The 25,822-nt window shown below is 50.6% G+C and overlaps 1 protein-coding gene across 4 annotated transcripts in view; it reads right to left on the bottom strand.

Annotated features, from left to right (window-relative positions):
* Positions 1–1,022: 1,022 nt before the first annotated feature.
* Positions 1,023–25,822, bottom strand: part of ITGAL (integrin subunit alpha L) — a 52,997-nt gene continuing 28,197 nt past the window's right edge. For 2 of the 4 annotated variants that reach the window (XM_079944944.1, XM_079944943.1), the window contains 18 exons: positions 24,287–24,438; positions 23,814–23,951; positions 23,220–23,417; positions 22,946–23,076; positions 20,575–20,992; positions 18,655–18,744; positions 16,267–16,320; positions 16,101–16,171; positions 15,632–15,773; positions 13,621–13,731; positions 13,135–13,214; positions 12,933–13,019; positions 11,431–11,506; positions 6,467–6,580; positions 6,170–6,226; positions 5,980–6,078; positions 5,472–5,567; positions 4,274–4,481 (listed from right to left, as the gene is read on the bottom strand). In XM_079944944.1, the coding sequence (XP_079801070.1) occupies positions 4,275–4,481; positions 5,472–5,567; positions 5,980–6,078; positions 6,170–6,226; positions 6,467–6,580; positions 11,431–11,506; positions 12,933–13,019; positions 13,135–13,214; positions 13,621–13,731; positions 15,632–15,773; positions 16,101–16,171; positions 16,267–16,320; positions 18,655–18,744; positions 20,575–20,992; positions 22,946–23,076; positions 23,220–23,417; positions 23,814–23,951; positions 24,287–24,438 (2,321 nt within the window). In that variant the 3' untranslated portion in view covers position 4,274. Of the gene's footprint in view, positions 2,401–4,273; positions 4,482–5,471; positions 5,568–5,979; positions 6,079–6,169; positions 6,227–6,466; positions 6,581–11,430; positions 11,507–12,932; positions 13,020–13,134; positions 13,215–13,620; positions 13,732–15,631; positions 15,774–16,100; positions 16,172–16,266; positions 16,321–18,654; positions 18,745–20,574; positions 20,993–22,945; positions 23,077–23,219; positions 23,418–23,813; positions 23,952–24,286; positions 24,439–25,822 lie in introns of those variants that run through there. The other 2 variants (XM_079944946.1, XM_079944945.1) reach the window with 2 other exon arrangements.

The raw sequence follows: 25,822 nt of genomic DNA, 5'->3' as shown, positions 1-25,822 counted from the left end.
GCCTGACACAGAGTGCTCAAGAAATCCTGCAGGAATGAATAACTTATGAATGAATAACTTATGCTTCATGAGGCTTACAGATCATTTCATGTACTTTTAGCAGTTCAGTGATACTCCTGATGGTCAAAACATTTTTTTCCCCTCTCTAGGAAAATAAGCCTCACTTCTTCCTTCCTGATGTCTTGCTTTGGAGCCAGCCCCATGGTTCCTTGGAGGCTGGACCAGAAGTGGGTGATGAGGTTGGAGAGGCCGGTAGGCTTTGAAAGCCTGTGTGCCCAGCTCAGGAATGTCCACTTACTCCGCTGTAGGCAGAAGGGAGCCATCAAAGGTCACTGCTTGGGGGACCAAATGTTGCTTCTCACCTCCCACTGCTGGACAGGAGCTGACCTTAGAGTTACTCAATACTCCCCTGGTGTCCTACTGACCACAAGAGGGCAGCAGTGACTAGTCCCCTCTGTTCCTTCTAAGGCAGGGGTGGGGGGGTGGGGGGAGGTGGTTTCAGGGTCAAGGCCCAACAACCATTTCTTTAAAAAAAGGGGGAGGGCATAAATCGACTATACCTCAATTAAAAAAAAAATTTAAAGCGGGGGTATCAGAGAAGGTCTATTCTCACAGCTTAATAAATTGTCAATGCCTCCCTAACCTTTCCTCATTTTCTGTGTCTCTCTCGCTGCTTCCTTTGAATGAACTGACAACGTCCTGCACATGTCAGTTTCTGAGGGTCATCACGGCAAATAGAAAAAGGAGAAGGAGAAGGAGAAGGGAGAAAGGAAAGAAAAAAAGATTTGACTGTTTTGGTTCCACTTAGTGGGAGGGTTGAGAAGGAAATGTTCTTTTTTCTTTGGCCACGCCAGGTGGCTTGTGGGATCCTAGCTCCCCGCTCAGGGATCGAACCCGGCTCCTTGGCAGTGAAAACTCCAAGTTCTGACCACTGGAATTCCCATTTAATTCCAGGAAATTTTCATTTAATTGAGCCAGGCTGGAATGTCGCACCAGCACAAAAACATCACAAAATTGGGCAGAATTCTTAATTTATTTGGTAAATATGTACAGGTGCTGTGCTTGGCACTGGGAGCCAGGTAAACGGACATAGTTTCCATCCTTGATGGTGGGGGCCACAGTGGGATGTGATGGAGTACCGGGGTGGGGCTGTGGAGGGAGGGGGCAGGCGCCTGGGGCAGACTGAGCCTTGTTGGATGGGGTTGCCCTGGGGCCCATCCAAGCTTTTTTCTCTATCTTCCCACAGGCACCCTCACAGTTCAGTGAAATTGTCTCAAGTACCTACTATGTGTCTGGTTCTGTGATACCACCAGGGGTCCCAAGGTGAACAAGAAATATGATCCTTACCCCGCTGGAGTCCACTGTTTAATTTAAGTAAATCACTTAACAATTAACAAATATAAGCAGTGCTATGCAGGACAAGTGCGGGCTAGTGTAAGCGTGTATAATATGGGAACCAAACTGAGTTGGGGTTGGGGGGTTGCCCTGCGGAAGTTATGTGTGAACTGAGATCTGAAGGCTGAGAGAGGGTTAGGCAGGAAAAGGAGGCAGGAGGAATGTTCCAGGAAGTGAGAAGAGTCTGGGTGAAGGAAGGAGCTGGGCAAGTGAAAAGGCTGGTTAACTGGCGCTTAGAAAGGGAGGCGGGCTGTCTCGAGAAGAGGCTGGGAAGGGAACAGCCCAGTTTTGCAGACGTTGGAAGGCCTATTAAGGAACCTGACTGTTAGCCAAAGGGCAAGGGGTTTCCAGGAGCAATGTAGTGACACAGATGAGATTTGCTCTCTGGTAGGAGAATTGAAAGCTGACTGCATTCCAGGCAGGAGAGGATGCAACGCAAGGTTCTGGGGGCTTGAGGCCTCTGCGGACATCCAAGGGCAGGTGGGTATGAGGGCCTGGAGTGTCGCTAGGTCCTGCGATGACTGTTTCTCCAAAATTTAGATCAGATGTTCTCTTCCAGGGAAGGAAACTCACAGGGGCCGGTGGGAGCCAGGACCACATGATAATTACAAGGCCTCACCTCTGTGGCCTTCCTGGCCCATCCCTCAAAGGATCCTCACCATAAGCCTGCAAAGGAGGCAGGCAGGAATGGGCCCATGTTCAAGATAGGGAAAGTGAGGCTCACGGAGGGGCAGTGACTTGCCCAACGACACATGGTGAAATTCAGGTAGAGGCAGGCTGGCACCAGGCATCCCGAGTCCAGTCCTGGGCCTTCTGCATCCAGCCTGCACCTCAGTCCCTGCCACCTCCATCCTGGGCCTCCTTCTCGTGGAGGGGCTCCAGGCAGCCCGGGTCCTTGGCTTCTTCCCCAGACGCCGGCTGCCCAGCGTCTTCTCCAGTGGTTTCATTTGAAGCATCTACGGTCGCCTCCATCCTCTCCTTCAGGTTCCGTTTGAAGAAACCAACCTGTAGGAAGACAAGACTTGAGTAAACAAAGAGTCCACACAGCCCTTTGGACCCTTCGGCCCCTGCAAAACATGAAAGTACCGTTTATAGGGATAAGTCACACATGCCACAGACAGGTGGCATCTGTTCTGGGGATGGGGCGAGGGGATCTGCCACACCTGCTTCTTGGCAGTATGTTAAAAAGCTGTACGTTTAATAGTTCATTCCTGAGGCTCATCAAAATGTCATGTACCATTATTGCGGGTGGGTGATTTGACAATATCTAGTAATACTAACAGCAAAAGCCTGCACTTATATAGGGCTTATTAGTAGGGGCCATGCACTCTCTGGTGAAAGCTCAAAAGATATATATTCTTTGGCTCAGTAATACCAGCTCTAGGAATTGATTCTAAAAAACATCTGGACAAGTGTGCAGAGATGTTGGTAACAAGAGCCTTTTGGGACTTCCCTGGTGGCACAGTGGTTAAGAATCCGCCTGTCAATGCAGGGGACACGGGTTCGAGCCCTGGTCCGGGAAGATCCCACATGCTGCAGAGCAACTAAACCCGTGCGCCACAACTACTGAAGCCCGTGTGCCTAGAGCCCGTGGTCCACAAGAGAAGCCACCGCAATGAGAAGCCCGTGCACCGCAACGAAGAGTAGCCCCCGCTCACCGCAACTAGAGAAAGCCTGCGCGCAGCAACGAAGACACAACGCAGCCAAAAAAAAACTAAATAAATAATAATAATAAAAAAAGCGCCTTTTGGCACACAGTTTGAAAAAAAGGTCAATTCCAAACAATCTAAACATTCGTCAATAAGGATCTTGTTAAATAAAAGGTGAGGCATCCAGACAGTAGAAAACCACCCGGGTTAAAAAGCAAGAGGCAGGGACTTCCCTGGTGGTGCAGTGGTTAAGAATCTGTCTGCCAATGCAGGGGACATGGGTTTGAGCCCTGGTCCAGGAAGATCCCACATGCCGTGGAGCAACTAAGCCCGTGCGCCACAACTACTGAGCCTTTGCGCCTAGAGCCCGTGCTCTGCAACAAGAGAAGCCACTGCAATGAGAAGCACGCCCACCACAACAGAGTAACCCCAGCTCGCCGCAACTAGAGAAAGCCCATGCGCAGCAACGAAGACCCAACGCAGCCAAGAAAATAAATAAGTTTTTTAAAAAAATTATAAAAACAAAACTAAAGAGCAAGAGGCAAATCTGTTTGTGCTCAGACAGAAAAACATCAAGATATAATATCCAGGGGGAAGTACAAGCTCCCAAGCAGTATATACAGTAATGTTTTGTATACATCCACACATCCACTGGCTTTTCTCTCTCTCTCATGCTCACACATTCACATATACGTTAACAATAAAATTAGAACATGGAGGAATATAAACAAAATGGTTGTTAATGACAACCCTCTGGGGTTGCAATAGGGAGAAACTTTGATTTTCTATGTTCTCTTTTCTGGAATATTTGAGTTTTTCACGTGGAACAGCTGCCCTCCAGCACTCTTTATCTGGCTAACTTCTACTCATCCTTCAAATCCCAACTCAAAGGCCACCTCTCTTGAGATTCCTTTCTGGACTCCCCCCAACCTCAGTTAGGTCCCTGTATCATAGGCCCAGAGCACATAGTATAGCCCCCATCATGTTCATGTCTGTGTCCCCCACGGACTGTGAGCATCTCAAAGCCATGGACCATGTGTGTGTTCTGTGCCCCTGTATCCCAGTGCCTGGCCCTCGATATGTGGGACAGTCCTTCTCCTTCCTCTCCCTGGGTACCCAGGTCTGGCTCTGCCAGTGCTTGTTGAGGGATGCCGGTAAAGTCTTGCTTGCCCTTTGGGTCTCAGTAGCCTTATCTGTAGAAGGAGGAGTAGGCTGAGGCCCCTTCTGGCTTTAAAGCCCCCTCATCTTGGTATTCTGCTCCCTGACTCCTGCCAATTCCACTCTCCCCAGCCTGGCTGGGTGCCCGTTCCTCGCAGAAGCTCCTACCTTGTACAGAGCTAAGAAAATCAGTAGCAGCAACAAGAGTCCCCCGATGCTGCTCAGCACGTAGAGATAGACCATTTCCTTCTCATATACAACGTCGACCTTCATGATGACCTGTGGGGAGAGGAGAGGTGGGGAGTGCAGGGAAGAAGCCGTTCCCACCCCTGACATTTCTTGTGAATCTGGCCTCAATCCCTAGGTCTCCGCATTTCCCATCTGGACTGTGTCACGCACGACATGGGGCTTGGGCCAGACCCCCTCTCCAGTACACCTTGCATTGCAGCCACCAGAATGAACAGGCAAATATGCACCACGGCCCCCTTAAACCCTTAAGAGTCTTCCCTTAGCCCCGGGATGAAATGCCAGAACCCCAGCTCAGCACGCAGTGCCTTTCCGAATCTGGCTTCTGCTTACTTTTTCAGCTGCCCCTTCCCTTCTCCTGCTCTGAGCTTCCTGCTCTTAAACCCATCTCGCCCACTCTCTCAACGCCAGGCTCTGCATGTGCTGGGTCCCTCCCATCACGCCCTGCGTGTGGGGTGGGGGCCCCTTGGCTGAGTTGCCATCAAACCCATCTTGACCTTGTGGTCTGCTTGTGCCAAGGCTGATGGCTCTGGCTGTGGGGAGGTTCTTTTTGTTTCTTTTTAATTTATTTATTTTTGGCTGCACTGTGCCTTCGTGGCTGCGCACGGGCTTTCTCTAGTTGCAACCAACGGGGGCTACTCTTCGTTGCGGTGCGCGGGCTTCTCATTGTGGTAGCTTCTCTTGTTGCGGAGCACGGGCTCTAGGTGCATGGGCTTCAGTAGTTGTGGCTCACGGGCTCTAGAGCGCAGGCTCAATAGTCGTGGCGCACGGGCTTAGTTGCTCCGCGGCATGTGGGATCTTCCCGGACCAGGGCTCGAACCCGTGTGCCCTGCATTGGCAGGCGGATTCTTAACCACTGTGCCGCCAGGGAAGCCCTGTGGGGAGGTTCTTACAGCACTAAAGCCCAAACCTCCTCTGTGGCTGCCCACACTCCCAGCTCCAGCTCTCCTAGCTCTGCCCTGGGTTCCTCCCATTCCTCTGCTGCCCTCTGTTCCCGGGTCTCCTGAGGAGGTAGAGAGATACCTGGGCCAGGGAGGCGTTGCTGCCGTAGAGGTGAAAGTGCTTGCTGCTGCTGAAGGAGATGGAGAGGGAGCTGCAGAGGCTGAACATGGAGGAGGCCTGTGGGAGGGAGGGGCGGGGGTGCGGCGTCAGGCCAGAGGGAACAAGGACCCAGACCCCACTGACTTCTGCCCCCCAGTGCAACTCAAGGGGCAGAGGCAGAGGAAAATGGGTCCTAGTGGGTGCGCCATCTCTACCCCATTTTCTCCTGGAGCATTCTAACGTGCCGTTTGCCATTGTTGGGAGGACATTTTTCCTATAAAGAACACCTAGGAATTATCTGTAGGCCCCTGAAAACTGTCCTGCGAATTTTAAACAAATCGTGGTGGTCCTCTTTCATCTGCAACTGTGTAAACATTGGGGCTATTTCCTCAAGACAGAACAAAAAATGCAAGGAGGCTCTCTGGGGGGGAAGCCCACGCCCCACCCCTCGAGGCCCCCCCAGAACCACTTGGAGTCTGTTGCCAGCTACCTTGATCTCCCCCACCAGCTCCACCGTCCCGATCACTTGGACGAGGATCTCCTGCCTGAAGACCACTGGGCAGCGGAACTCGGCTCCAAGTGAGCAAGGCTGCGGGAAGGACAGCGGGGGGTCAGGGAGGTTTCCTCCCACCTGCCCCCTGGCCAGCCCCCACCCCAGTTTCTGAGGTCACGGCCCACACCTCAGCCACATCAGATGGACTCTCCAGTTCCTCACGGTGGCAGGTGACAGGAGGCTCCTGGGAAGGATGAGGCGAGGTCTTCAGTTAGTCCAGAGCTGAGAGGGGAGGCCCGCCCCTTGAGGCCAGACCTGCATTCTTCCCCACTCTCAGATACCACCTTGCATCCCAGTTCTTCCCCACCAGCCCCTGGCAGATTCAATCATGCTCACTCTTGTCCCCACACATCTCCCCCCACCCCCACATCATGAGCTCACCCCCAGAGACCTGCACACCCTTCCCTCTGAGGCCCACACTCACCGTCTGCACGCTCCACTTGTGCGTGATGGGCCCCTCGCCATGAGGCTGTGGTACCCTAACCAAGGCCTCCAGGGCGGGCACATTGTGGTCATAGACAGAAGGCTGGATCCTCACCTGGTACAGAGGACAAGGGTCTGCAGAGCCCTGAATGCCACCCCAATGGCCACCCCAGATCCAATCCTCCTTGGCTGGGACCCAAGGGCCCGCTCTTCATTAGGCAGTGGGCAATGGTCAACCATAACCTTACAGCATGGGTTCCACGCGCTTCTCTGCTTCCTCCATGTGGCTAACCCTTGCCCATCCTGCAAGGTACTGCTCAAACATCATCCTGAAGGTTTGGCTGACTCTCCCACAGCACCCTCGTTCCCCAGCAAGATGGCAAAGCATCTGCTTGTGTGCGTTTATCCCCCCTAGACTGTGAGCTGTGAGAGGGCAGGAGCTGTGGCTCATTTCACCTGCAATTCCCTACGGCCTTGACACACTACCCAGCACATAACCAGCCTCGCAAAAAGTAGTTTTTTGAATGAGTGAAAGAAGGAAGGACATTTAACAAGGATAGATGCAAAAATTATTTGGGAAAAACATTTTGGCATTTTGGAATTTATTTAAGAAACATTTCCTGGGGGTTCCCTGGTAGCTTACTGGTTAGGATTCCAGGCTTTCACTGCTGTGACCTGGGTTCAATCCCTGGTCGGGGAACTGAAATCACACAAGCTGTGCGGCGCAGCCAAGATTTTCTTTAAAAAAGCATTTCCTAAGTGCCTTTTATAAAAAAGATCTGTCTGTGCTAGGGCTGGAAGACCCAGAAATGTAGAAGGTGACACAGGAGTAGCACCAATGAATCACAGGTCAAGCAGGGAAATACATATCCAGTTTGTGGGGTTCTATCATTTATTCATTCAACAAACACTTGTGGACACTTTAAAAGCATCAGTTAAGTTAAATTTAAATGGCCTAATGTTAAAGGCAGCATTTGAATTTAGCTGTAAAAGGTAGAGAGGGGATTAACAGATGAAGATGGGGGAAGCCAGCGGGAAGAGAAAATGCAGGGAATTAGGAGAGCACCAGGTGAGTGTGATGTGGCGGAGGGTAGGGTGCCTGGGAAGGAGAGATAGGAGATAAAACTGGGAAGGAGACTTGGGATGAGATTCTGGTGTCCAGAGGCTGGAGGGCCAGAAGTTAGGGACCAACGACTAAGCAATGGGCAGTCCTGGAAGGCAGCCAAGGGGAAGATGGCTCCAGGGGGTTGCACCCACTGCAGGCATGGAATGGAAAGAAGTTGGGAGCCTGTGCCATAGTCCAGCTGCAAGAAGGTGAGGAACTCAGTCCGAGCAGTAGTGAGGTCAGAAGAGAGAAGAGGATATAGACAACAGGACCTGAGGAGACAGTGGAACCAAGGACAGAAGAAGGAGACGTTCACCCAGACTTGGAAGTTTTGCTTGAGGAAAAGGTGGTGCTTTTAAAGGATTCTAAGCAAACCAAAGGAGATGCTGGCTTACAGGAAGATGATAAATTTGGTTTCGAACATCCTGAGACCAAAGCTTCAAGAGGAGCAACTGTACTCCTAGTTACATATCCAGGAGAAACAAAACATATGTCCACACAAAAACCTGTACAGGAATGTTCTAGCAGCATTATCCATAATAGCCCAAAATGGAAATAACCCAAATGTCCATAGACTGAAGAATGGATAAATCAAGTATGGCCCGTCTTACAAAGGAATATTATTTCGCAAAAAAAAAAGAGAATGAAATACTGACCCATGCTACAACATGGATGAACCTTGAAAATACTATGCTAAGTGAAAGAATCCAGTAACAAAAGACCACATGTTGTAGGATTCCTTTTATATGTAATGTCTGGGATAGGCAAATCTATAGAGACAAAAGTAGTGGCTGCCAGGTGCTGGGGGAGGGAGGAAGGGGGTGTGACTGCAAACAGGTACTGGGTTTCTTTCTGGAGTAATAAAAACGTTCTAAAATTAGATTATGGTGATGCACAGCTTTGTGAATATACTAAAAGCCATTGAATTGTATACTTTAAATGGGTAAATTGGTATGTGAATTCTACCTCAATGAAGCCATTAAAAGACAACAACAACAACAAAAGATGCTAGGAAGACATCCCAGAGGAGATCAGTGACCAGCTGCAGGCACAGGTGCATTGGAGGAGCAAGAGGGACACAATTCCAAGTTGTCATTTGGAAGGGGAACACTTACCCTGGAAGTGAGACACACCTAGTGTAGACAGACACAACAGAACAATCAGTAGCGCAAGCCCAGAGCCCTGAATCTGCTAGGAAGCAATAGCAATGGTGACAAAGCAGAGGACGGAGGGTTAGAACACGTAGGTGGTAACAATCCCCACTAGATGAACACTTAGCATGCTAGGCCTCGTCTGAGTCCCACTAAATGCATGATCTCATTTAGTTCTTTCAATATTCCTATGTGGTGGGCAGTACTATCATCCCCATTTTACAGATGAGAGAACTGAGGCTCAGGGAGATTCACTAATTTGTCTGAAGCTATCAAGTAGTAGAGCTGGCATTTTAACCCAGGCTGTGACTCCAGAGACTGGAACCACTCTGTTCTATCACCTTCCTTGGATGATGGAGAAAACAACAATGCTAAAAACAGCCAATATTGACAGATACCGTTTGTGTCAGCACTGTGCTAAGTTCTTAAACTGCATTTTCTGGGAATTTCCTGGTGGTCCAGTGGTTAGGACTCTGCGCTTTCACTGTCGAGGGCGCAGGTGCATGGCCAAAAAAAAAAAAAATTAAATTAAATTGCATTTTCTCATTTGTGCCTCCTGACAACCCCATAAGGTAGGTGTTATTATCCCCGTTTTACCGAGGCTCAGAGAGGTTAAGTAAGCTGCCTAAGGTCACACAGCTTTAAGTGGCAGAGCTTCAAAAAGATCTCGGGTCTGGCTGAAGCCTATGTTCCTAACCAGCCATGGGAGCAGAAGACCACGAGGAAGGAGATCCGGTGGCCCAGCTGGCCAGCTCTCACTGGGTTTCCATGCCTATTTAGCCCACAGTAAACCTTAGTTATTAGAGCTGACCTCCTTGAGGCAAACAGAGCCTGACTAATGGGACAGCTTCAGGAAGGAGGGACAGGATCACCCATGACCCATGCCGTGTTGGGTTTAGCTAAAACGGAGACCATTAGGGCCTTTAGCAAGAGTGGCTACTTGGCAAGCCAGGCAGTAGTGAGACAAATGCAGGGCTGAAGATGCTGGAGGCATCTAGCCCTGGTGACTATTCAGAGGCGGAGAGAGAGAGAGAGAGAGAGAGCGTGCTCAAGGGGTTGAGCTGGTTCCAGGCAGAGTGAGGCAAGAATGTAAGGTTTCCAGGTAGCTGGGAAGGCCAGGGCTGCAGCACGACACCCACGTCACCCCTGTGGCGACCTCCACGTCCCCAGGCACTGCGCCAAGCACTCTAGAGGAAGCAGGTGACCCATTTAAACCTCACGACCACCTGTGAAGTTCTTATCCCAAACCTCACTTGTCACAGTGGGGAACTGTGGCATGGACAGGTGAATCCTTGGCCCAAGGTCATACAGAGCGCAGGCGACAGAGCTGGGGTTTGTCGGACTCTTTCCGCTCTTCTGGTGGTAAAAGGACCGGCCTGGTCGACCCAGTAGGGAGCCCAGAGCCATCCCAGTGAAAGACACTGGAAGCCAACTCCACTGGTCACTCAGAACGTTCTATTTCAATGCAAATGGGCATCTGACCTTCCCAAAGCCCCCTCCTCTCCTGACATCGAGGTGTCAAAGTGAGATGGCTCCCACCTTTGTTCCGCAGGGAATTGAACTGCCCCGGGTCCTTCCCCGCTAGCTACTGCCCAGTCGGCCCTGACTTCAGTGCGGCCTTGGGGAAGATGGTGCCTCTTTGGGGCCTCAGTTTCCCCCACGGTAAAATGAGAATGCTCTTGGCTTGTTCAGAGCCTGCTCCTCTCTGAGGTTACCTCAAGAAAGCCCTAGACGCCTCAAGGTTTAGACTCAGGGGGCGGCCTCCCTCTTCTGAGTTCCCATAATGATGACTCTACTACAGCACCGAGCATTGCAGGAGAAACGAGGACCACTAACTTAAACACACGGATTTTGTATACAAGTAAGTGTTTGAATCTGACCTGTTCCCCTTACTAGCTGGGTAACCAGGGCAAGTTACTTGACCTGTCTATGCCTCAGATTGCTCATCTGTAAAATGGGAACGACACTGCCTGTCTTACAAGCTCTCACGGTTGGGTGTGAATTGCGGGGCTTGCATGTATAAAGGTCCAGGCTCAGAACTTGGGTTTGGTGAGTGGTTGCAGACCCTGTTTTATTTATTGATGCCCTACCACCTAAGAAAGTACCTAAACTGGAATGGTAGCTCATTAAATGTTTGAATAAAAACTAGGTTCTCAGGAATGCCCTGGCAGTCCAGTGGTTAGGACTTGGCACTTTCACTGCTGGCCCGAGTTCGATCCCTGGTTGGGGAACTAAGATCCCAAAAGCCTCACAGTGCAGCAAAAAAAACCAAACTAGGTTCTCTCCGGAAAACATGAATCTGATTCTGTACCTAACTGAGAACGCAATTAGGAGATCAAATGTCTATATAATTGAATCCTAAAATAAATGGGAACTTTCTACTTCAAAAAACAAAAACACCCCACGACACTGTAAATCAACTATACTTCAATAAAATAAATTAAAACAACAACAACCCCAAAACTAGGTTCTCCCTCAGAGCCCTTCTGGCTCTCAAGTTCTGTGATTCCAGAAATAATTTATCCAGAGTTGGAAAGGAGCTGGTGAGTATGCGCCACTGGGAGCATTTCAGGGAAAGGATCACAGAACGAGGTGGAGGACTGGGCCCGTTGAGGATGGGACTGAGTCTAGTTGGTCTCTGCATCCTTGGGCCTCAGGATGGGGCTGAACGTGAAACCTCTAAGGACCCTTTCACACTGAGGTTCATACCTGGTAGATGTGCTTGACATGGTGGATCTTGGGACCCTTGGGGGTGAAACTGATATAGAGCGTGGAGTTTTCCTGGCTGTGGAGAGAGAGGAGCAGCTGTAGAAGCCAGAGAAGACAGCAACCCAGTCACCCAGGGGGCCCCGGGCCAGGGGAAGCCTCGGAGTTGCCAGCCACTGTGCTAGAGACGGCGCAGGCACGATCTCATGTCATCCTGACACTGCTCTGCTCTTGCCCTTCGGAAACTAGGGCTCACTGAAGGGGTCAGTCTTGCCCAAAGTCCTGCAGTGGGGGACAAGGACTGGAACACAAGTGGATGGCTTTTGGAGCTGTGTTCTCCCCACTAGACGCCACCTCGCCGGAGCCTCCACTGTCCTTGGGCCCCACTGCTCATCTCCTCGAGAAGTGCACCAGCCTCTGGCTTGCTCTCCCACCCCATCCGTCTAATGACCTTCCTAATATCACTCTCTGATCCTGCCACGCTCCTCCTCCGAATCCATCAATGGCTCCCTGCTGTCCCCAAGGGTCAGGTCCAAAGCTCCCCGACATCCAGACCTGCCCACTTCCGAGTCTGCCTGCCCACTGCTCCCCACAGATACCTACCATCCTCTGGGCCTGCCCACCCCCTGCTCCCCGGATCTGCCCCACTGTTTGCCGCCCCCATGCCTTTCCCTTTGCTAGTCTCTCTGATGAGAATGGCTGCCTTTCTTCCTAGCCCTTATCTGAACCTCCTCATCCTCCAGACCCCAGTTCAAGCCCCTATTCTGCATGACTCCTTTCAAGTCTCCTCCAACTCACATCATCTTTCCTGGCTCTAATTTCATATCACACCTCAGACAATATTGTGTTTGGCATTTATGTTCAAAAGCACCGGGGACCCCGGCTCAGACATGGTCCTGCCCTTATCTCACTGAGCCGACTTAAAAATGCCACTTCCCTTTTCTGGCTTCATCCTCTTTTCTGTAAATGAGAAAACCCAGCTAGTGATCCCCATGGGTCCTTCCTGCCACAGCATTCTAAGACACTCACTCTGTGTGTCTGGGTTCTCCAACCTGACCATAAACTCTCTGTGGGCAAGAGTCACTGTGAAAACTTTTCTATCTCTTCCAGCACTCTTGGCGCCGGGGAAGAGGGAATCCAGCACGGCTGGAAATGTTCAAGAGCTTGGCTGGAGTTTGGAGTAAGACAGATTTAAGTTCAGATGCTGGTGTCAGTACTTCCTAGCTGTACTACTCTGGGCAGATTCCTCCCTTCTCTGAGCCTCGTTGTTCATCAGTAAATCAGAGAGGCAAGGTGCCTCGCGAGGTGTCGAAAGCTCCAGGGGAAGCCCTCAGCTGCGCAGTGCAGCTGGAGCAGAAGCTCACATCAGCTCAGCATTCAGTCACATTTTCTTCTACCATAAGTATCGATCTGACTCAGAGATCGATAGCCCCGGGAGGAAGGCTGGGGCCCTGGGTGGGGAGGCTGAGGTGGGAGGAGAGGGGGGACGGCCGCTCAGGACTCACTCCTTGGTGAGGATGTTGATGGGGTACATGACTGGGATGCTGGTGGTGGCCGAGTTGTCCCCCAGGAGGCCTGAGTCCTCATTGTTGCTGCAGGGGGCAAGGTAGAGGGCAGTGTTAGGAGACAGTCTGGCCAGGACTGTGTGACAGTCTGAGGCCAGGGTGGGAGGAGATGCTGGCAGGGGCCTGCCTGGGGCCTGCTCACCAGCTCACATTGGCGTGCACCTCAACAAAGTCCCCCCAGGAGCCGTTCAGCAGCGTATGAAACATCACCTGGATATCAACCTGTCAGGGGAGGAGACGGGAATGAAGAAGGAAGGCGCCTGGCCCTCAGGGGGCCGCCTTAGCCCCTCACAGCCCCCATGGCCCCACTGCCATAGTCACAGTGACAGCTTATCTCAAGCCCTGGGCTGGGTGTTTTATCCCCATTGTAGAGATGAGGATACTGAGGTTCCGAGTGGTTAAGTCATGTGTGTAAGGTCACAAAATGAATGACCTAACCCTGGGTTTCTCTGATTCCAAAGTCCAGGCTCTCAAACACGACACAGGACACCTCTGCACACATTCTCCTGGGGTAGGGATAAGCCCTGCCTTTCCAATCACCTTCACCTTCCCCAGAGCCAGGAGCTCCCTCCCCTCCTGAGCTTACAGCCCCTTGGCTGCTTGACTCCTGGGGGCTGGAAGCACTCACCAAGCTGCCTGCTTTGAAGATGGGAGAGCTCACGTTGCAAGAGAGGGCCCTGCTCTGAAGCTTGGTCTCCTCAGGAAGCTCCTCGCAGCTCACAGGTATCTGGCTGTGGGGCTGGGGGTGAGAAGAGAGAGAAGGAGCGTTTTAGTGGGCAAGGCTAAGAGTTCCCCAGAGGCCACCAACCCTCAGGTCCCCTCCCCCCGGCCAGGGCACATTTGCAGAAAGGTGGGGCCGAAGAGTCAGGGGTACAGCCAGGGGTTCAGTACAAAGATGTTCACTGCAATCCTGTTTCTCACAGGGAAAAACTGGAAGTGATCAAACAATCCAAAGAGGTGGGAATGGTTCAGTGAATTGTGGTACAATCACAGGAGAGAGTTAAAATGCTGCTACGTCCACACATTCAGCAACCATTTACAAAATGAACTTGATCCTGGGCTAAAGAGGACAAAACCCTTCATCTTCATCGCTGTCTGGAAGCCACAGATTTCAGTTCAGATTGGGAAGAAAATCAGATAAGGAAATAGAGGCTCAGAGCAGTCGAGAGACTTTCCCCCAGTCTCACAACTGGGTAACCCGGCAGGGATCTGGTAGGAACTTGAATCCAGGTCTGTTTGACCCCAGATCTCAAGTTCTCAATCACTTTACTAGATACCCCTTAAGAAAGCATTTAATGTTGCTGTATAAGAATAATTCAAGGATCCATCCACAGATGAACGGATAAGCAAAATGTGGTCTATCCATGTGATGGAATATTAGCCTTAAAAAGGAATGAAATTCATACCTGCTATCACAGGGATGAACCTCAAAAACATAACGCTAAGGTGAATAACATCTTGCTAAGCGATGTAAGACAGACACAAAAAGACAAATATTGTATGGCTCAACATTTTTGTTTTAAATTTCAAAATTCAAAATTTTTTTAAAAACATGGAGGAGGGGCTTCCCTGGTGGCGCAGTGGTTGAGAGTCCACCTGCTGATGCAGGGGACACAGGTTCGTGCCCCGGTCCGGGAGGATCCCACATGCCACGGAGCGGCTGGGCCCGTGAGCCGTGGCCGCTGGGCCTGCGCGTCCGGAGCCTGTGCTCCACAACGGGAGAGGCCACAACAGTGAGAGGCCTGCGTACCGCAAAAAAAAAAAAAAAAAAAAAAAAAAAACATGGAGGAAAAATAACCATATGGAGAGCAAAATGCCAATTAGTTAAAATATAGAATAAATATACAATGTATCAATAATTTGTACCTATGTGTATAGAAAAACAGAAGGATAAACACCAAAATATTAAAAGTCATAATTGTGGGTTGTATAAGTACGGGTGTTTGTCTTCTTTAAACTTCTCTGTAATTTCCAAGTTTCTGCGGTGATTATGTATTACTTTAGTAACAATAATTTAAAAAATAAAAGTTGCACTTAAAATAACCCAGCTCGAGAGAGTAAATCCTAGGAGTTCTCATCACACACAAAAATGTTTTTTCTGTTTCTTTAATTTTGTATCCATACGAGATGATGCATATGCATTAAACTTATTGTGATGATTATTTCATGATGTATGTAAGTCAAATCATTATGCTGTACACCTTCCACTTATACAGTGCTGTATGTCAATTATATCTCAATAAAATTAGAAGAAAAAAATAATGAAATAATAAAACAACCCAGGCCATCCCTCAAAGACAAGTTGGTCACCTTTAGGAGGAAGGTAGCTCAGTCTCCCTGAACCTGTGCACAACTTCTTGGTCACCAGGTCCATGAGCCTCTGTCACACTCTCCATTTCATGCAACCCTCTAACCCTGTGATGTCCCCAGCCTCATTTCTTGGTCGCGAATCCGAGGCTCACAGAGGATGAACCTTGTATCTCAGCTCACACAGCTCGAGGGTGGCCATCAGGCTGAGAACCCAGAGGTGGTCCGAAGACCTCCGCCCACATCTTCAGACTGTCCTGACCGCCTGGGGCTCCAAGAGGCAGGACAAGCCTGGCACGTGGTCTGCGGGCAGACCCCACCCTCTCGCTCACCTTGAGTGTCTCCACTTTGCGGAAGGAGAGTCCCCGAGGGAAGCTCAGGCTGAGGTGGACCCAGTAAGCGTCTTCTCCCAAGTTACTCAGTGTCAGCCCCACAGAGAGGCTGGCGGAGGGGGTCAGACGCAGGACTCTGGATCTGGGGGGAGGATCAGGGCAAAGTTATGGGGGCCAACAAAGGAAGCAGGATCAGAGGTGGGGACTTTCAGAACTGAGGGATCCGGTAGGCCAGAAGAAAGAAATACACAAAAATAAGCTCCTGTGCACAGGCTTTAAGTTTTGCGATCTCGTCTATTCCTGATAGGAGAGCTGCAAGGCACCAGCATTTCTCAGAGGGGGAAACTAAGGCCCAGACGACAAACGGAGTCAGTGGTCGTGGGGGTCTTCCGACCTGAAGTCCTATGTTCTTTTTATACACAGGAGCTGCCTCAGGAAAACATCGAGTGAAATAGGAGGCCGTACAGACCTTGCAGTGGAGGTCAGCCCCAGGTTAGCCTCACACTTCTTGTCCTCTCCGCAGTTCTTCTCAAAAGGGATCTGGAAGGCCAAGAAGAAAGGACCAGGAGGCTCAGATCCCCACACCCAGGAGGACTGGACCTTGGCCTCTCTGTCTGCCCCTCTTCCCCTCTTACCTCCTTGGTCTCCGAGTGTGGTGAAGGCCTCAGGATGGGCTGGATGTCCTTGCCCTGCTGAGCACGGAGCAGGGGGAGACAGGAGAGAATAGTTGAGGCAGCAGAACTGATGGAGGAGAGCTGGAGGGGCTCAGAGCTTGGTGCTCCGCTGGGCTGGCTGTGGTCGGGGCCCTCTCAGGAGCCAACGCCTTCCCGGGGCAGGCCCCAACCTCCCGACTCAGCCCAAGGCTGTCTGTGCCACACTCCTCTGGTGGCAGTTCCTTGAGGGAGGCTCAGGGTGTCCACTTCCTGTCCTGGCCATGAGATCTGGGCCTTGACAGAGCAGCTCCCCCAGGTTCTCCCAGCCTTTGCTGGGAGCAGCACCTGGCCGCGCAGCCTCTAGACTCCCCTGCCTGGGACTAGCTCCTCCTGTGGTTCTCCTCTGTGAACCCCAGCTCTCCATCTCCTATCAGATCAAGGCCAGTTTTTTCAACATTTCCAGAATTTCTGCTCTGGGCCAGACCCCCCCAGCAGAGATCAAAACAGACACATTGCCCATCCTCCCAGGCTGGTGGGAGAAACAGCCTGGCATCCTCAAGTGTGAGGATGGGATAGGTACAGGGTATGTTTACAGGATGTAGAAGGGGATCCTATCCTACGCTTGGAGATCAGGGAAGCTTCCTGAAGGGATGGCATCTCAACTGAAATCCACAGGGTGAGGAGGAGGGAGCCAGGTGAAGAGAATGGAAAGAGGCGAAGAAAGAACAGTTTACGTGAAGGCCAAGGCAAGAGAGATTGTGCCCGTGTAAGGAGCAGGAAGATGCTCGGACTGGCGGGAGTGCCGCGTGTCAGGAGGGGCAGGAGAGGGAAGCAGGGTGCAGCTTCCCCCCAGCCTCGCAAGCCATATTCAGCAGTTGAGGGTAATGGTGACACAGGAGTGTTTTATGGGTGATCAACGGTATGTTCTCAAGAGACTCCAGCCCCCTCCACTTCCAGGCCATCTGCCAAGCAGCCTCCAGACCCTCCCCTAAGGGCGGGGCTCCTGGCAGCTTCTGCTGACTGCTTGCAGCCACCCCAACATTCCCGCACAGATTTCCCACCACCCACCAGACCACAGCCTGTCCCCAAAGGGGCATCCAGGGCCTCTGTCTTGTTCAGTTGTCCTGCCAGAAGCTAAGCCCACCTCCCCATTTCCCCCGAACTTAAAATCGTGCCTCTTCTCTCTCAACCTACGCAAAATCTACTCATTCTGCGAGATCCGGAACAAAGGACACTTCCCCCAGGAAGACTTTTTGACAACTGTGACCTCAGGTCTCTCTCTCTCTTTTTTCTAAATTAGCCTTTAATTTGTTTATTATTATTATTATTATTTTTGGCCGGGCGACACACCTTTCGGGATCTTAGCTCCCCAAACAGGGATCGAATTCGTGCCCCTTGTAGTGGAAGCTTGGAGTCCTAACCACTGGACCACCAGGGAATTCCCAGGTCTCCTTTGAAGCCTGAGTTGCTGCACCACACAGTTTGACTTTTTTATTTTATTCTTTTAATTAGTGCCGATGGGAGAAGCTGCTGGCTGTCCCTATACATCCTGAGTGGGTGGCAGGTTGCGGGGCAGGGCACTCAGCGCAAGCTGCCAAAAACCACAAGAAGGAGTGTGTTTATCAGTCACGGAGCTCCGGCCCTGAAAGCGACCTCAGAATGCAGAGATGCAGAAACCGTCCCAAAGAAAGACAGACCTGCTTGTGCCAGAAAAAAACAAATCTGCATCTTCAGGCTTCCAGGCCCAGGTTCTTTCCATCAGACCCTGCCGCCTTCCGACAGAAGCCAAACCACCAGCTGAGTGTCAAGGATTTCAGAAGAGGAAATTAGGCTTTGGCACTGGGTAGGGAGCGTGGGATCCAGGAGACTAGGATAGAGAGTGCTTTCCTCTTCTTTTACATAACAAGGGCACCCCAATTAGGCTTTGAGGGAACTACGTGCCCTCAACGGAATACCCTTGGGCGAGAAGGCTAATTAGGATACCCTGTCCTTCCACAGATAAGGGATGGTCCTAGGCTTTCTGGTGTTCTCTCCCTGTAATTTGCATCTGTTAGTATTCGCCCAGGTTAGAAGCCTAATGAGGTCTGAAGCTGATGCACAGAGGGACGCGTGGAAGGGGCCGTGCCCTGGGAAGTCCATCCATTATTTCTTCCTCTTGAGAGCCCCCAGAGCCTCCACCTACCCTGGTCCTCCATCTTCCCAATCCCAGTTTTCCAAATTTCTCTTAAATACAAACTCCCATAGACTCCTTTCTGCTTAAGTAAGCATATTTCATTTCTATTGCTTGAAGCCAATGTAATACAGTCCTGACAAATTGAATTTCTATTCTCCCTTATTTCCTATCAGTCTCTCCAGCTGATCTCTTCTTACCGTGCTTTGGTCCCTCGGTGTCCCTTCTTCCTCCCAGAGAGAGTAATTTAGGGAGACATTGATGGGAGAGATGAGGTCTTGAGTGCACACCTGAGGGCAATAAGAATACACCCTATGTCATGAGTTTAACCTTTACCACACTTCCAGTTAAAGGCACAACTTGTCCATACTTTATAAAGGATGAAATTCCAGTAGCTAGTTGTCTGAGACCTTACCAGGAGTGGAGGGATGTTTACTATACATCAGGTGTTTATGATATGCCCAGCTTGCTTCTCAGTACGAGTGTTATCCCTCAGCCCCAATCCCAAGGCAGACATCAGTCATCAACCACGGCACTTTTCCCCACTGAGTCCTAACAGAAGTCCCCGAATCTTTGTCAAACTCCTCTAGGCAACCATTATCAAAGTTTGCACAAGAAAAGAATACTCTAGAATAAGTAGAATATCCCAGTTCCTTGACAACAGGGGTGGATCTCAGTCTTTTATGTTATTACCAGTGCCTGACACTTTGGAGACGCTCACTTGGAGGACTTTTTGTCCTCACCTAAAGGTTCCCCCAATTCGAAGAGGTCGGCATTATTATCCCCACATCAGAGACGAGGAAAGTGAGGTGTACAAAGGTGACACAATTTTCCTAAGGGCTAGAACTGGGAAGCGAACCCAGATCTGTCCAACTCCCAAGTCTAAAGTCTTTCCATCATGTCACAGTGCCTCTTCTCTGGCAAATTTATGTTTAAAATTTCCAAATCTTGTAATGCGGGTTACGGGTATGAGGAGGCAGAGAGGCTCTGAACGAAATGAGATCGTGAGCTGATCGTTGTTGAAAATGGGTGATGGCTGTTTGGCGGTTCATTAAACTCTTTTTCTACTTTTGTATGTCTGAAATTTCCCATAATAAAAACTTGAAAATAAACTTCAAAATCTTATACTGAGTATACCAATCACGTATTCAGTCTCTTATGAAATATTTGAGGCCAGAATAAAATTTAATATCAATCTTATTTCATACAGAACAGATATAAGCAAACGGAATTTGGGTATTTTGGCAGTTATCTAAACTAACAAGAACTTAAAAAAATTCTTTCTGGGGTGCATTTTTTTTTAATACATTTAGTTATTTATTTCTGGCTGCATTGGATCCTTGTGGCTGCGTGCAGGCTTTCTCTAGCTGTGGCGAGCGGGGGGCTACTCTTTGTGTGGTGCGCGGGCTTCTCATTGCAGTGGCTTCTCTTGTTGTGGAGCATAGGCTCTAGGCACTCAGGCTTCAGTAGTTGTGGCACTCGGGCTCAGTAGTTGTGGCACATGGGCTTAGTTGCTCCGCGGCATGTGGGATCTTCCTGGACCAGGGCTTGAACCCACGTCCCCTGCATTGGCAGGTGGATTCTTAACCACTGCGCCACCAGGGAAGCCCTGGGATGGATGTTAATAATAAAACACCCACACGGCAAACGAAGATACCGAGTGCCGCAACTAAGGCCTGGTGCAGCCAAATAAATGAATAAATAAATATTTCAATAATAATAATGAAAAATGACCACGTGTACCTGGCAAATAGTGACACACCACCGTGCCTGAATATTCCATAGGACCGAATATTCTGTGGCCATTAAAAATAATCTGAAAGCTGGGCTGCAGCATTAATATATGATGTGTGAAAAGAGTAGGGAAAAAATGGTAAGTACTTTACAATTGTAATCATGTTTAAAATGCCTATGGATGTGGATTAAGGACTAGAAGAAAATATGCTGAAGGTATTGTTACTACTGTGATACAGAAGAGGAAACGGTAGGACCAGGAGATCAAGGTGACCTGTGACCTGTGCTGGACAGCGATGGAGCCGAGCCTGGCACTGGGGCTGCCTCCCGCTGCGGTCAGCTCGTCCGCCCCTTCCCTCCCCTGAGCAGACTTGTTGGCTCCTTACCGGGAAGTGGAACCAGAACCCAGTGCAGGACTTGACTGAGGTGACAGCTGTGTTCCTGCTGAGCTCATGTTTCCCTTCTGGGAACAACCCCCGGCTTCTGGTCCGATGGCCATCCAGCTGCAGAGTGTAAGTGAGGTTGGCAACCAGGTGCCCTGGGCAGGGTGGAAAGGCAAGAGTTGAATGATGGCGGATCCTGGGGCCGTGAGCCTGGATTTGGGGCAGGCAGCTGCGCTGGGAAGCAGGTAGGTAGCACTGACCTTTGAACTGGGAGATGAGAGACTTGACCTGGAAACAGACTGTGATGTTAACGCCTTCCTTCTTCTTGTCGCTGGAGGAATGCGAGCACTCGACTTCATGCACTGGGATCTCGGCCGGGGAGAAGGACATGGTTGTGATGATATCCACCACAGGCCGGGAGCTTCAGGGAAGGAAACAACCGACGCTCTCTCTCGGCCTCAACTGCCATCCCCAGCCAGACCTGGGGCTCCAGCTAGCAGAGGCCAGAGGACTCCCCTTCCCTAAAGCAGACCTCAGTGTCACTGTCTCTTTGCAATGAAAATAATAATGATAATTCATTAGGGCTCCCCATAATGATAATTCTTCCTAGCAGCCTTCTGACCCATTTCTCACACAGAAGAATGAGCTTTTAAAAAGAAAAGTCGGGACTTCCCTGGTGGTGCAGTGGTTAAGAATCCGCCTGCCAATGCAGGGGACACGGGTTCGAGCCCTGGTCCGGGAAGATCCCACATGCTGCGGAGCAACTAAGCCCGTGCGCCACAACTACTGAGCCCACGCGCCACAACTACTGAGCCCGCACGCTTAGACCCTGTGCTCCGCAACAAGAGAAGCCACCGCAATGAGAAGCCCGCGTGCCTCAACGAAGAGCAGCCCCCGCTTGTCACAACTAAAGAAAGCCGGCACGCAGCAACAACGCAGCTAAAAATAAAAATGAATGAATGAATGAATGAATTTATAAAAAGAGAAGTCAGGGAATTCCCTGGTGGTCTAGTGGTTAGGACTCCGAGCTTTCACTGCCAAGGGCCCAGGTTCGATCCCTGGTCAGGGAACAAAGATATTGAGCTTCCATGCCAGTAACCTTTCAAGGATGCCCCATGGTATTCAGAATAAAATCTAAACTTTTCACTGTCTGTGCCATACCATCTGCCTCTCCAGTCTTCTTTTTTTTTTGGGCTGCACTGGTTCTTAGTTGTGGCACGTGGGATCTTCAGTGCCGCATGCGGGGGGATCTTTAGTTGAGGCATGTGGGGTCTAGTTCCCTGCCAGGGATTGAAACCGGACCCCTTGCATTGGGAGCATGGAGTCTTACCCACTGGACCACCAGGGAAGTCCCTCCTCTCCAGTCTCACCTCCTACCACACTGACCCTATTTCCGTGCCTTGAACACGTCACACTTTTGCCTGCCTTACGGCCTTGGCACCTCCTGGGCTTTCGACATGGAAAGCTCTTACCCCAGATTTCTGCAAGCCTGGCTCTTTCTCATCTTTCAAGTCCCAGTTCCTCAGAAAGGCCTTTCTTGGCCACCAGCCTATAGTAGGTCTCCCCTGCTATTCTCTCTCACAGAACACTGCTCATGTCCCTCATGGCACTTATCACAATTGTAATGATCTATTTATTTGCTTTACTTTTTTATTATGTTTCCCCACACATACACTGTAGCCAATGACTTGTTCCGTATTGAAGACAGTATCTAGTCACTAGATGACGTTACATGAGGCTTCCAGTGACTCTAAGATCTGGGTCAGGCAGGAAATGCCATCACCATTTCAAAGATGAAGAAACTGAGGTCTTGAGAAGCAAAGTGACTGGGGTAAGATCACCCAAGAAGTCAGCGGCAGAGCTTCGACTTGAATACAGGTCACCAGGTTCTAAAGCCATCCCGCATCTCTCTAGGAGGTTTTAGTGTTAGACAGGCCTGGGTTCAAATTCTAGTCTGTCACTGAATAGCAGCTGTTTAACCTGGAGCCAGACACAAAGCCGGTATAAAAGGAGAACCAGGGCTTCCCTGGTGGCGCAGTGGTTGAGAGTCCGCCTGCCGATGCAGGGGACACGGGTTCGTGCCCCGGTCCGGGAAGATCCCACATGCCGCGGAGCGGCTGGGCCCGTGAGCCATGGCCACTGAGTCTGCGCGTCCGGAGCCTGTGCTCCGCAACGGGAGAGGCCACAACAGTGAGAGGCCCGCGTACCGCAAAAAAAGAAAAAAAAAAAAAGGAGAACCAAACTCACAGGGTTGAGCCGAGGAGCAAATGCGCCGAAGTCGATAAGCATTTAGCACGATGCCTAGTGCATCGTAACTGCTGAAACGATGAGGACTGGAATCATCCCCAGGTAGGACTCAGGAGTCCCATCTTACCTCAGCACGATCACCTGGCTCTCAGCCCCTACAGCCACATCTACCAGGCCGTCCCCGCCAAGGTCCTTCACCCCGTGGATGGAACGTCCAAACCATCGAATTCCAGGGAGCATCCGGGTCCCTTCTATCCGCTGAGACCAAGAGAGAGATTCATGCTAAGCTGGGGAGAGGACGGGTGGAAGGGCGGGAAGAGTCGGGCTGAGGAGTGGGGTTGGGGCTTGGTGGCTGCCAGCTGCCTGGGAATGGGTTCTGATTGGCAGGCGGGGTACCTCACCTGACTGGGCCAGGGGCTCAGCCCCGCTTGCTGCCCATTGAAGATGTACACAGCCCCCTGCTCTTCCAGAGGGGCTCCCACGGCCACGTCCGTCAGCTCATCCCCATTGATGTCCGTCAGGGCAGCGATGACTGCTCCAAATCGCCCAAGGGGGTAGCCGGGATCCCCGTGCAGCTCTGACACCATGGTGAACCCCAGCTGGGAAGGAGCAAGGCAATAGGTCCCACCTCAGTCACTCAGCACTAACCACTGGACCGCCAGGGAACTCCCCACCTTTGTTATCTGTGTGACTTTGTGCCTTTGGAAAGTTGCCCAGCCTTGCTGAGCTGCGATGTTCCCATTTGTAAAATAAAGCTCATAGTATCCCAGAAGGTGATTACGAGAATCAAACGAGGTATCCTATATATAAAAAGTTTGGCACTGGGCCTTGCACACATTTTTAACCACCTCTGCATATTTGCTAACGTTTGTCGTTGTTCTAAAGGTCTGATTAACACAGGATCAGGCAGGGAAAGGCTTTCAGAATAACTGAGACCAGAGAAGGCACGGGAGTCTCTTTCTCCCACAGCCTCCACGCATTGTCCTGGTCCCCACCTTTTTTCTCTGGTAGATAAACACCCGGCCTCCTCTCTGCTCGCCATAGAACAGGGGGGCTCCAACCAGCAGCAGCTCTGTCTCCCCATCTTGGTCCATGTCAACGCCACACAGCTCGCCGCCAAAATAAGAGCCAATCTGCAGGGAGAGGAAGACGTTTGAGGAAGAAACCTAGAGCAGGACACCTCCCTCCCCATCAAGGGCACCTTATCCGTCCTACTCTAAGCCCTCAAATGAAGGTCCAAGTCCTGGGTCCCACTCAGAGCCCGTATGAATTCAGACAAGCTGGGATCTTAAGTTGGCAAGTGGGGATGACAAGGCTAACCTCAGAGGCTTTGCAGGGGAACATATGCGACAGTGCTCGGCACAGGGCGAGTGCTCAGCAAGTGCATGCGTGTTCGGAAGACAGCAGGAAGCATAACTGGCGTCACTCCAACCCCCTCTTGGGCGGACGCCCCTGCAATCACGCTCACCTGGATCCCATCTATTTTCTGGATTTGGCTCCAACGTTCTCCGCCCTTTGGCTCTTGGAACAGCAACACCCGCCCCACGTGCTGGTATCGGGGGGCTCCAGCTGCCAGCAGCGACGTGGTCCGTCGGGAGGGCAGCCAGGTCACCGTGTAGCCTGAGGAGAGAGCGAGCGTGGGCCTTGGAGTTAGGAACACAATGGCTGCTGGACGAAGGTAAAACCCAGGGGGAAAGGCGGCAGAGACCCTGAGAAGCTGGGTTAGTAGCAAAGACACATTGAGACGGCCAGAAGACCTTCTCCCGAGAAGAGCAGCCACGTGCTCCGAGGAGTACAAATCCTGCCGTCAGGGTCTAAGACTGCATTTCTCGAACTGTGGACAACACGCATACGCAGGACTAAGCGGCCGCGTACTGCAGGGTAAACATCTTCCTGAGGTTCAGTTCACCTAAGGGTTTATAAAGGAGACTACCTTCTTCTTCTTCTTTTTTTTTTTTTTGCGATATGTGGGCCTCTCACTGTTGTGGCCTCTCCCGCTGCGGAGCACAGGCTACGGACGCTCAGGCCCAGCGGCCATGGCTCACGGGCCCAGCCGCTCCGCGGCACGTGGGATCCTCCCGGAACGGGGCACGAACCCGTGTCCCCTGCATCGGCAGGCGGACTCTCAACCACTGCGCCACCAGGGAAGCCCCTACCTTCTTTTTAAAGAGTAAAATGAAATGGAATATATTAGTAAGAAGAAGGCAAAGTTTGCATGAAGATTAAAAATAAAGCAGCAGATGCCTCAAGACTGCCAGCCTGCCCTGTTTCAGACTTGGCAGCCCCTACATTGCATGACCCAACTTCTTAAAACCAATCTCTTTATAGGTGATAGATAGATAGATAGGAAAAGAGAGAAGAAGAATTATGTATCTATATAGAGATACAGATACATATATACATATAGATATATCCTATGGGCTTTGTTTCTCAGGAGAATCTTGACTGATAAAATAATATATACATATGTATGTTATTCTTTACATATATATGTGTATATATAAAGAGAGATAAACAAATGTGGCAAATGTTAACAACTGATAAATCTAGGTGAAGCATATATGGATATTCATTGTACTATTAACTTTTCTCAAAGTGTGAAAATTTTTGCAGAAAAATTTGGTAGAAAAGATTAAAGATGCATTTCAGTGAAAAAGTTTGGTAAGGTAGTACAACTCAGTCAGCATGGAGACACAGCCTAATAAAAATACTGAAATTTAAACATAAGGAGTGGTGGACTTCCCTGGTGGCGCGGTGGTTAAGAATCCACCTGCCAATGTAGGAAACACGGATGGGTTCGAGTCCTGGTCCAGGAAGATCCCACATGCTGAGGAGCAACTAAGCCCATGCACCACAACTACTGAGCCCGTGCACCTGGAGCCCATGCTCCGCAACAAGGGAAGCCACCGCAATGAGAAGCCCGCACACCACAACGAAGAGTAGACCCCGCTCACCGCAACTAGAGAAAGCCTGTGTGCAGCAACGAAGACCCAACGCAGCCAAA

The sequence above is a fragment of the Stenella coeruleoalba genome, assembly GCF_951394435.1.
Source record: "Stenella coeruleoalba genome assembly, chromosome: 15".
In the NCBI taxonomy this organism is placed as follows: Eukaryota; Metazoa; Chordata; class Mammalia; order Artiodactyla; family Delphinidae; genus Stenella; species Stenella coeruleoalba.
Note: the sequence above shows the minus strand (reverse complement) of the source record. Positions and strands in the feature narration are given on the sequence as shown.